At 34.2% G+C, this 11794-nt stretch overlaps 2 protein-coding genes across 2 annotated transcripts; both read left to right on the forward strand.

The window, feature by feature from the left end:
* The first annotated feature begins 2341 nt into the window (after positions 1–2341).
* LOC131859143 (uncharacterized) lies at positions 2342–6110 on the forward strand. The gene is made up of 5 exons (XM_059212698.1): positions 2342–2641; positions 2748–5606; positions 5698–5763; positions 5851–5940; positions 6058–6110. The coding sequence occupies exons 1-5, from the start codon at positions 2383–2385 to the stop codon at positions 6108–6110; spliced, it is 3327 nt and encodes a 1108-aa protein (XP_059068681.1). The 5' UTR covers positions 2342–2382.
* On the forward strand, positions 5695–9607 carry LOC131078207 (uncharacterized). The gene is made up of 10 exons (XM_058015868.2): positions 5695–5763; positions 5851–5969; positions 6058–6311; positions 6390–6482; positions 6633–7343; positions 7433–7829; positions 7931–8032; positions 8231–8386; positions 8513–8790; positions 8903–9607. The coding sequence occupies exons 3-10, from the start codon at positions 6273–6275 to the stop codon at positions 9500–9502; spliced, it is 2376 nt and encodes a 791-aa protein (XP_057871851.2). The 5' UTR covers positions 5695–5763; positions 5851–5969; positions 6058–6272; the 3' UTR covers positions 9503–9607.
* The last annotated feature ends 2187 nt before the right edge of the window (positions 9608–11794 follow it).

The following is an 11794-nucleotide window of genomic DNA, read 5'->3' on the forward strand; positions in this document are numbered from 1 at the left end:
TTTAAAAATCAAGAAAAAATTCACCCAAATCTAAGAGATATATTCTCAAAAAAGTAGTAAAAACCAGGTAATTTGGTAATAAATCTCTCAATGTTGATCATATTCTTTCAATTTATCTATTATATATGCTATAATATATTCTTCAAAAACCCTTTAAATTTAGACAACAAATTGCCAAATTTTGAGAAATGTGTGTTTCCCAAAATGACTTCCAAAATTGGAAAGAAATACCTTTCCTTCATAGTGTTGAGATCATGCTTTGACACCACCTATAATGAAATAACTTTCAAAAAAAGGAAAGATAATGTGAAATTTTGTGCAAATACTTGATAATAGTTGAGAGTAACAAGCCACTTCAAGGGTTTTGTTGATATTTCACTGATGAAAGCGTTTTGAATATATGGTTTTAGGTCCCTTCAAAACCTATTTGACCCTTCAATAAAAAACAAGCCACTTCGAGGGGGAAAGCCTTCAAATGTTTCTAATGAGGACATAATTTGCAATCTAATGGTCAAATAAGAATCACTATCTCTTTATACATACCTTATTTACTACTAATATATCACTCACACTAAATTTAGATAATAGATATAAGCCCTAGGCAAACCTAAATAGCTAAATAATAATATGATAATGATAATATGATATAATTAAGAGTTAAGGTAGCCACAACCCAACTACTCATAACCCAGGTGTACTTTAAGCTTAAGGACACAATATAATCTTAATATATAAATTATGTTATTATTTACCTAATATTTGACTAGGTAAATTATGTTATTAGGTGTACTACTCACAACCCAACTACTCATAACCCAGGTGTACTTGAAGATTAAGGACACAATATAATCTTAATATATAAATTATGTTATTATTTACCTAATATTTGACTAAAATTAAATTAAATAATAAAAATTTTCAAATATTAAATTATTATTCTTAATTTCTTATTATAATTATCGCTAATAATTTATGAACTAAAATTAAACATTACATTTGTCAAAATTGTTATCATTAGTTCGAAAGGTGTAAACACAATGGTAAGAAGGGGTATATTGTATTGGTGTGAGCATGCTAACATGAGTTAATACCCCTTAAAATCACATAATGGATGCACAAATGTGTTAATAAAAACTAGAAGCATTAAATTTGACATGTTGGTACGAATATGTGTTAATAAAAACTAGAAGCATTAAATTTGACATGTTTGTGACACTTAAAATGCATGAAAAGTTAAAAAAAAATATTTATTTTGTCCTCTCAATTACCATTCACTTGGAGGTTAACTATTAATCAATTTTGTCTATCTCTATCACATAATAGATGCACAAATTTTGTCTATCTATTATATTTACTTACAATCTATTATAAAAATAATTTAGAAATAAATTATGAATCTAAATATTTTTTAAATATGATTCTATCATGGAAGTTCTTGATGCCACCTATAGAATGCTTCTCTTATAACTAGTAAGTAAAATTTTAGAATGAAGTAGAAGTTAAAGAGGTAAGTAAAATTTTAGATATTTTAAATATATTTTAATACATAATATAAGTAAGTAGATTTAATGTGCTTTGTAAATAAAATTATAGGTTACAGATATATAAAATTTACTACTTTGCATATGGTAGATAAATATATGAATGAAATGTCAAAACATACCATTCCTGAAGCACCTATACTATAAATTATTTTATTATTAATGACATTCCTAATATAAATGTGCAAATATCTTTGACTTTAAGCTAAAAGATAGTAATTGACAAAAAAAATAAAAAAATTTATAAAATAGAGAAAATAGTAAGGACTTGGGGTTCATCTCATATGAATTTTGACATGGAGAGATTATAAAGTAGCTTTTCCTTATGAAATAAAAAGGAAAAAGTAAGTGAAAAAGTTATTTATTATATAATTTAATAAATAATAAAATATATATATAATAAATAATGAAATTTTAAAATATAATAATAAGTAATATTATAATAATAATTTATAGTAAATTATAGTAAATTATGGAATAAATTAATATGAATATATTCAAAATATTGATACTAGTATAATAAATTTAGTATTAAATGCTAAATTAAAATTCTAATTAAAATATAAAGAAACCTTTTATTATATATATTTTAAATTCTAACTTTTATATAATTAAAAGTGTTAATTTGATTATGCTATTTAAAATTTGATGAAGTATATTATACTTTTGTATAATTAATTGTATGAAGCAAGATACTCCATAAAATCTAATTACAGTACTTTAAAATTTTTGTTTTGCGAATTTTATAGCTGGTGTGGGAAAACAATTGTTTGCTAAGCTTTGAGTTTTACATTCCACTACGAAAGCAGTGAGAGCTCAACATTATAAGCCCAAGGTCGCAATGACTTCGGAAATAGAGGCCGTGCCATCTTGTATAATGAAGCTTGTTGAGAGGAGTTACACTACTCCTCCAGGCTGGCGTTTAGCAACTGTTCAGGAAGCAAGAGACAACCTTGAAATGATAAAGCAACAAGAATGGGATTGTGAATGGGAAAGAGCTCGTCTTCTTGACGGCTGGATAATCGGCCCACGTTATGACTTCCAGATTGGAGATGACTTCAGAATTTTTTTGGGACACATGCTTGTTATACAGATCCAAGGTACATTCTCTTACCATAATTTCAACTCGCATTGAAACAATTAGTGAGCATAAATTATATTGCTAGCCTCTTTTGCCCTCAACTCGTGTTACAAAATGTTTTTCAGGTGATTCACATGATCTCAGGAGGAGCATATACGCAGGTGTTACACTCACTGACATAGGAAGAGAAGTTGCATTACTTCTGTGTGCACATGACTGGAATTACGAAGTTCTGTATTGGCTGCTCAACTCTTGGGAAAAGAGAGATCCTTTAGACCTAAGTGATGTGAGAGAAGGCAAAATACCTTTTGGTAATACAGCCAGATTTGTACAGATGAACAGAATGATATGTCATTTGAGCAGCGTACTTGGCGAAGAGGGAATTGCTGCTCAGATAGCGGCGGAGAGAATACCTTCTGTAGATTTAGTTCGAGAAGTGATGGTTAGCTTGGGAAAGTCCTGTTGGGACAAGTTAAGACCGGAGAGTCAGAAGATCCTGCCAAGGAAAGCCTTTCTACAACAGATAGATTACTATACCAAAAACACTATTATATCTCGATGTTTAGAAGCGAATTGGTTTGAGGATTTTGTCTCTCAAAGGGACACGTCAGATTTTGTCTCTCAAAGGGACACGTCTCAAATGGACACATCAGATTTTTTCTCTCAGATGGACACATCAGATTTTTTCTCTCAAAGGGACACGTCAGATTTTGTCTCTCAAATGGACACATCAGATTTTTTCTCTCAGATGGACACATCAGATTTTTTCTCAAAGATGGACACATCAGATTTTTTCTCTGAAACGGATCCAGATGACATCGGGAATTTTGTCTCTCAAAGGGACACGTTAGATGCCATCTGGAATTTTTTTTGGCACTTCATCTCCTCCCGTATTCTGCTAACCATCCAATGTACGAGTTTTTCTTTACTGATGGAAGACTTGAAGAGTGAAGAGCATCAGGCGGGAAGCCGCGGGAATTTTTTTGTGTCTACTGCCATACTCTACTACCTCCTTGATTACGAAGGCAATGTGTTGGATAGGATTCTTAGACAGGCATGCAAGGTTGCAGTGGGTGATGATCGGCAACATTTCAAAGATATGCTGGAAAATACATCCTCTTCCTACTGCGACGAAACTGGAAATTACCACATTCTCAACAAGATATTGATCTATGCAAAGCGGGGGGATAACAGTTTTTTGGTGAGCAAGCTATTAGAGTGGGGCGTCCAGCCACAAGCGAGCCTTGATTCATACTTGGTTGATGATTCACGTCATAAAATAAGGGATAATGAAAAAGAAAATTTGAGAAGTCTTTTTGACAATTGTGAATTAAAAGAATACTTGGCCAATGTTAGTGATGATGGAGGATGGACTGCTCTTCATTGGGCGTGTCGTTATGCTGACGTAAGCATTGTTGAAATGATTCTTCAATATGGAGGAAAACTTGATGTTCGGGACAAGGGAGGTCGCCTCCCCCTCCACTATGCAGTGAAGAATGGTAAGAAAGAAATTGTGATAAGTATTTTCGACAAATGTGATTCAGAAGAACAGTTTGCCAATGCCGGAGATGACGAAGGATGGACTGCTCTTCATTTGGCGTGTTGTCATGCTGACGCAAGCATTGTTGAAATGATTCTTAAATACGGGGGAAACCCGGGTGTTCCGGACAAGATAGGCCGCGTCCCCCTCCACTATGCAGTGGAGTATGAAAAAGAAGACATTGTGAATGTGATGACTGGGAGAGGCAAGAGCGATACAGTGAAAGACAATGATGAAATGGTTACTTGGAAAGACTTTGATGAAATGGTTACTTGGAAAGACAATGATGGGATGAGCCCTCTGGATCTGGCCGCTAAGAAAAAAAACATAAAACTATTGGTGAAGCTATTGTCGGTATATAAACAATCACTATTGTCTTATTTTGATAAGGCGGACTCTGCCGTTCTTCTGCGTGAGTTTTCTTGGGATGGGAGATGCCGAACAGCTTTGCACTACGCTTCTATGCTTGAAGATGGTAGTAAAGCACTTCAGTTATCTAAATTAATGCTCACCAAATGCACAAGCGAAGAAGAGAAGAAAATCTGGGTGCAGCGAAAAGATAATTGCGGTGAAACGGCTCTCCATGTCGCAGCTATCAAAGGACACAAATTACTCTGTCAGTACTTTTGTTTTTATTATAGAGATATCCTAAATGTCAAAGATGCAAATGGGCGATGCCTTATCTATGAAGTTGTTGATAAAAGCCACCACGATAATCCTGATGTCATTATGGCGCTACTCAAATTTTGGGATGGAGAAGTACAAAGCACAATCGACCATACCAATCAGACCCTGCTACACGTGGCCGCTTCAGCGGGCAAAATGTTTATAGCGGATTTCCTTATCGAGAGGTCAAGGGAGGCTAAAGTAAGATATCTGAGGACACCAGACATACTTGGACAAACGGCGCTTCATAAAGCCGCTAAAGGGGGACACGTGGATACGGTTACAGTTCTGTTGCATCATGGAGCCCACCCACTTCTGGAAAGAGACAGTGACGGGCGAACGGCACTTCATTGTGCTGTTCAGAAAGAAGCCGAAGACCGAGCAAAAGAAGCCAAAGACCAAACAAAAGAAGCCAAAGACCGAGCAAAAGAAGCCGAAGCACGAGCAATAGCAGTTGCTGAATTAGTGTTAAAGAAGTGTGGATCCGATGAAAAGAAATTGCTTTTACTGTGGGCCTCCGCTGCAGGGTTAGGCACTGCAGACCAACAGCTAAGCGACAACTCTCCACTAAAGAAGTTTCTTCTTGCAAAAAAGAGATATATCAATGAAAAGTTAGATACAGAAGGGAAGAAAAACAATTTGTTAAGGATAGCAGCATGCTTAGGTGATATTGCTATGACCAAAGAATTACTTACTAGAGGTGCTCAAGTTGGTGATATCAGGGATCAAGAATGGAAAAACAGTTTAAATCAAAAAGAGAGACATAATGTTGACACAGGTATTCCAATAAACTTTGTAACATTTTATGGCTTAAGTAATTATCTTGACACCAGATATTTCATTATTCTTATACGCTTACTTCTCTGCAGTTTGCAAGCAAATTCAAATCATTGCAGAACAAGGAAATGATCAACCAGCTACATCTGACAATCTGGGTAAAATAAAATCCATTTTCTTTGATAAAGTGAAACCAATGCTAAATAGTTTTGAGCTTATCTAAACAGTTATTCCTAATTTTACAGGAAGAAGTGACTTTGCGTACGGACTTGCCGCATTGCTCTTGAACCCTTATTTAAAACCTCCTATTACGGTGGGTATCTCTGGTAGCTGGGGTATGGGAAAATCAAGCCTGATGATACAGGTAAAATTTAATCCACACTTTCTTCATCCACTTGGGCAGAGCTTTTATATGCTGAGACTAAAGTGTAGTTCATTTTCGTTCAATACAGACAGAGGGCATTTTGTTGAAGACAGCTGCACAACTAGCACTACTGCCATCTGAAACAACAAGTTCCAGTCTTCCGGGCATTCAAGTTTTGGAACTATCAGAAAAGGGTGAAAAGAAATACCAAGAAATCAAGGCAACTGTGGACTTACTCCACAAGAGAAAAAATTCCAAAAAAAATTATTTTTGGCTTTCAAGCATAAGATCAGTAAATATTGGATGAATGTAACAAATAAGAAAAATCCCACCGAAGAAAAGGTAATTTTTTTTAATTTAGAACAGAATGTAACTTTTTCGTTTCAACTATGTACTAACTCAATGTTAAATATTGAGTAGAAAGGAGACTCACTTTCTAAGTTTTTAAACAAGTACGAGGCTGAACATCATCACATATTTAAATCGCTAGCTGCTATGGATAGCAGTTACATGGTAACTCTCTTAGATTTACTGTAGTTGACTGTGTCATCAGTTTCCTTATTTTGTTACGTTGTTTATAAAAATTAATTAAAAAAATTAAATATCAATCTTAAACTAGACCTGGTTTTTCCGTCTCATAGTTTCCTATGTTTGTAATCTCAGTTCAGAGCAAAAGATCAGCAATCACAGTCGAAAGCTGATTCTCTAATAGAGGGAAGTGTGCCTGCTATTTTAACTATCCGATACAATGCATGGAAATACAGAAATGAATCAGAAGCATTGGCAGGAATGGCAGTGGAAATAACAAAAGAAATGGAAGGAATAATGACAAATGCTCAATTGTTGGGCACATGTTTGAGAAATACTTGGAGAAAGCAGAAACAGGCTATCTGGATTGAAATTCTTTTTCCATGTCTCCTTGTCGTTCTATTAGCAGTCTCATTTACCTGGATTGTATGGCTTCTGCTGGATAAGTACAAGATCAAAGAATCAGTAGAGCTAAAATATGCATCTTTGCCTCTAACTGTTGTCGTTATGGTATGGACTCTGGTAAGGAAAGTGATGAGCACTGTAAATCCTGTGAGTGTTCAGTTAATAAATTATATGAAACTTCCAGACCATACTGAAAAGCTTGGCTATCAAGAACGGGTAATATCTGATATCACTTTCTTGAAAGAAGAAATTCGCAAAAGACCGTATTTCTTGTGCACTGTTGCTTGCTACATTTGGCGTTTCATAACAGGATCTTGTATATCAATGCTATCGTCAAAATACAGTGGAGAGATATTGGCCAGTCCAATACCAAGTGCTAATCTAAGAACTATTGTATTTGTTGATGATATTGACAGGTGTCAAGAATCTGTCATTCTTCAGGTAATTTTACTAGTAAATTATTTTTAATACTAACATTATACTGTCTATGCAACTTGAATTGTGCTAAAACAGTTTTCTGTGACATACAGGTTTTATCGGCTATTAATCTTGTATTAGCTGTCTGCCAAATCAGTGTCGTTCTAGGAATGGATAAGGCCTTGATCCAACGGGCCATAATGAAGAAGCATGGAGATAAATCCTTGAAAAATAGTAGGCAGTTGGCAGATAAGTATTTACAAAAGATAATACAACTTACACTAGACCTACCTGACCCCAGTCAAATCGAATCAAAAAAGTTTTTACATCGACACTTGGGAGTGTTCCAAGAAGAAAATAAGGAAGGTCACTCAGAATCAGAAACATATGTGGAAGATGATTCCATACAAGAAATACATGAAGCTTATTATAAAGCTTTATTTACTCAACTTGGAATTCTAGATGAATCGGATCGTGATTTTGAACAATTGCTTGGCTCAGTGATTCCAGGTAAGAGTTACGTTTGGGTATGAAATAAAAATGAAATTGAAAGAAGGTTTCAATTCTACTTTTAACTGGAGTATTTGATAGACACTACTTTTTATTGATAGAAGCTAGTGCTTCAGCAGACACAAGACAACCTGTACCAGGATCACAGAAAGATGATACAAATCATTTAGCCATAAGTGTGGGGGGACATTCAACTGAAACAAGTAATTATCACAATGCTTTAATATTAATACTGAATTATAGTTCTAATTTTAGTCTCTAGAATACATGCCAATTTTGTGGTTCAAATAAATATTTAGTTTCAGGACAAATATGTTAAGGAATCAAGCAATATTCCGGACATTTAAAAAATGATTTCAATTTTGTCCACTACTAACAATGGCTTTACGTTGTATTGGTAGATGCTAGTAGCTCACGACAAACCGGTCCCTTTCAAACCTTACGGCAAAGAATAGTGAAGGTTGCAGCAGGAATCCAGTGCATCAATCTTTTTAAAACCAGTCGCGTTCAAACGAATCATTGGACAGAAGATCCCGAAGACGTAAATGAAGCTGGAGGTGATAACCAGACTATATATTAAATCTCTTGCTAATAATCCAAATGCTAATTTTGTTCAGTTAAAGCTATTCTTTCTTCAGCTAAAATTTATACTATGAGATGGATATTTAATATGTTCGTTTCAGGTGACCAGCGTTTGAACGACTTAATTCCTATAAGGCAGATGCTTTTCATGTCATACAGTAAAGGGGAGCAAAATGCGTTTGATTATTTTCGAGAAATGGCTACAGATAACCGAAAATTGCCTCGAGAGTGGAAGTGTCTGTTGAACTATCATCGATTGGTGTGGAACATCATTTTGATAAACAATGAAGCCAGGGATTTGGATGGGTGGCAGGTTCAGTTGATTACATGGATATTTATATGTTGGGAGTGGGAGGAAAATATAAATATCATTATACAGGTGTGTACATCTATCCTCTTTATTATACAATTATATATATTTTGTGTCTCACTGTGTGTATACGTAAGTAAATTTCCTTAGAATAATCTATGTTAGCACTATATTTTTGCAGAACTGGGACAGGCTTCGCGATCTCGAAGAAGATAAATCTTCACTACGGATGATTGTGGATCATTTTATTAAAAATGAAAGCTTCAGTATTGCAGATGATAAAAATGAGAAAAAAAGAGATACAGCTGAAGCCCCAGAGAGTTCTGTAAAGAAAGATACAGTGCCACAAAATTTGGAAGGAGAAAAGGAAGAGAATAGAGTTTCTACGAACAAAGAGATTCCTGAAAGCAGCAACTTGGAACCCTCCAAATCGGAAGTTTCTGTAGATCAGACGAGTGAAGTGACAGAGTCCCAGGAAAATGTCCTCAAAAAAGAAATGATAGACCGATTGGATAGAAATGAGACGCTGCTGGCAGAACTGAAAGAGCAGCTGGATTCGATAGTCAACCAACGACAGATCTGGTGGATTGAGAACAACGCCCAGGAAAAGAAATTGAATTTAGAAAGTTGGGGGAAATTGAAATTTGCATTAGAGAGATATGATGTGTCAATGGAAGGGATACAAGCTTTTCAAAGGTTTAGATTTTACTGTGTGGCTGGGTATCTCCCATGGCCACTGCCTGATATGAAAAGTGCACAAGTCTTGAAATGGAAACGTTAAACTAGTGACTTTAGCCGCTAGTAAATGGTGATTCAAGCTCATTTGATAGCATTTAATGGACGATTTATTGATTTTGGTGGACCTTTTTCCCGTTCTCTAATCTTGGCTTGCATTTGAATATTTCTATATTTTTCTCTATGAGGATTATGTATGTTCACGTTCTACCTTTGTTCTTCAATATAACTAATATTTACTATAATAAATTTGTAGGTGTCTTTCTACTTGTTATTAGATTTTTTTATTGAAATAATTTTTAAATATATATATATATATTTTTGTATTAAATATCGAGAGTCTAAAGAAAATTTAGACGTAGAGTTTATACAAAACTAGTGAGCGGGAGGTAGGGCCACCGCCGCCAAACTAAAGAACCAGAGAAAGGATTATATACAATAATCGCTCTAGCAAAAAAGAGGGGACATAGCAAAATAGTTTAGTATTGGAGGATCTCATCCCGATCCTCCAGCCACGTAGTCCAGCCTTGTTCTTCTTCCATCCAGACCACCACCTTTCTTGCTAGGATCTGGGAGCACATCTCAATCCTGTTGAAGGGGGGAGGCCTGTTGTCCTGTAGATCCTTTACCAGCTTCTTCACTGCTTTGTCAAACGAGGTTTGGTTCTCTGCGATTCTAGCCCATTCGTACCCGTTTTGCATCTCATGAACAAACATGGTTGCTCTGCCATCTTTCAGGAATCACTGTAGCTTGTTTCTCTCGAGGTTCATCACAAAACAAACCTGCACAACAATTTTGTAATGTGTGAGTTTTTTGAAAAACTCAGTACGTTCCCTTGTAATGCCTTGGAACTTCTCCTCATTTCTAATTTTCCAAATAAACTAGAGAATGTAAGAAGATAAGATTTGCCAAACAAGATTAGTATCCTTCCGCAATCCATGAATAAAACCAGTAACAATATCAAGAGTAAAAACAGATTCTGCAATAGATATTCCAAACAGAAGCCAAATTTCTCTAGCAACGGGGCAATCAAAGAATATGTGACGCGCGGTCTTAGGTTTTCTGCAAACAAAGCATCGATCATACTCAACAGATTTATTCCTAACGGGTAGTCTGTCTAAAATGAGTTGCCATCTGAAGCATTGAATTTTAGGGGGAATGGGGGATCGCCAGAGCTTCTCAAAGGTTTTCTACCAAGTGTGGGGGGTATGGTTAACATACCACAGTTTGTTGATACCTCTCATTCCTATGGAAGGATGGCTCCACCCTCCCTAAAATCAAAGCCAAATCTATCTATACCCTGCTAAATATATATTTTGACAAATAATCTTTATTCAATTTATGGAGTAAATGAGGCAAACATTATTAGGTTTTCTTCAATTTATCCTATAAATTGAAATCAAGTATTACATTCATTTTATCTTATAAATTGAAACCAAGTATTACATACATTCTTAGTGAGAGATATTAATTATGATGAACTTAATATGAAACATTGTTATATCTAATTATCTTTTAGATGTATATGATAATTAATATTGTTCCCACTTTAATTGAAACTCAATTTAATATAGAGTTTATGATTTGCATCAATAAATATATTAAAGATTCAACATGCTAACCCCTACAATATTAGTAAATGAATATAGAGAAGATCTTAAAATAATAAGTGCAACTTTTATAGTTTCTTCTAAGATAGGTATTCTAGTTACTTTAGAATGTCATTTGTAAATGCATCTCCACATACAATTGCAATTGTATCAATACAATCAAACACGTATCAACAATTTCTTTGAGTAGCTCAAACACTAACAATATACAAATCAGAATAATTGACATATTGCCCCATATTAGACATTCATTATTTTTATAATATGATGTACATTTTAATTCTAGATAAATATTAAACATTTTATGAATTATTCTCTTAATATATATTACACATTTAAATAATTATAAAATAATTTAATATCTGAATAAATTTCATGTATGATAAACAATTAAATGAATATAATTCAAAATTATCAATAATTTTATAAAAATATTTTAAAAGCAATAATTTTTTTATTTTGGGATACGGAGCATGTCTATTACAACCACTTAAAAAAAAATCGTCATCCATAATATAAAGAGAGGTAAATGATATTATGCTCCACATATTTTTTTGGCATGTGGAATTTTAAAAGTTAAAGAATAAATCAAAGTGCATTATTTAAGTGGCCAAAAAAGTAACATGCTTAATTCTAACTTCATGAATGATTAAAGGAAAATGAAAAGTAAAAGTAGGCTAAACTATTTAGGAATTCATTTTGTAGGAAAAAAAAAAAAGAATTTTTTG

Source organism: Cryptomeria japonica, chromosome 10 (assembly GCF_030272615.1).
Source record: "Cryptomeria japonica chromosome 10, Sugi_1.0, whole genome shotgun sequence".
Taxonomy (NCBI): domain Eukaryota; kingdom Viridiplantae; phylum Streptophyta; class Pinopsida; order Cupressales; family Cupressaceae; genus Cryptomeria; species Cryptomeria japonica.

What these genes read in the sequence shown, in the direction of transcription:
- LOC131078207 (XM_058015868.2), top strand. Translation starts at nt 6,273, where the DNA reads ATGAATGTAACAAATAAGAAAAATCCCACCGAAGAAAAG. An exon ending in AAAATCCCACCGAAGAAAAG is followed by an intron (nt 6,312 to 6,389) that starts GTAATTTTTTTT and finishes AATATTGAGTAG; the next exon opens with AAAGGAGACTCACTTTCTAA. An exon ending in ATATAAATATCATTATACAG is followed by an intron (nt 8,791 to 8,902) that starts GTGTGTACATCT and finishes ATATTTTTGCAG; the next exon opens with AACTGGGACAGGCTTCGCGA.
- LOC131859143 (XM_059212698.1), top strand. Translation starts at nt 2,383, where the DNA reads ATGACTTCGGAAATAGAGGCCGTGCCATCTTGTATAATGAAGCTTGTT. An exon ending in GCTTGTTATACAGATCCAAG is followed by an intron (nt 2,642 to 2,747) that starts GTACATTCTCTT and finishes AATGTTTTTCAG; the next exon opens with GTGATTCACATGATCTCAGG. An exon ending in GGGTATCTCTGGTAGCTGGG is followed by an intron (nt 5,941 to 6,057) that starts GTATGGGAAAAT and finishes CGTTCAATACAG; the next exon opens with ACAGAGGGCATTTTGTTGAA.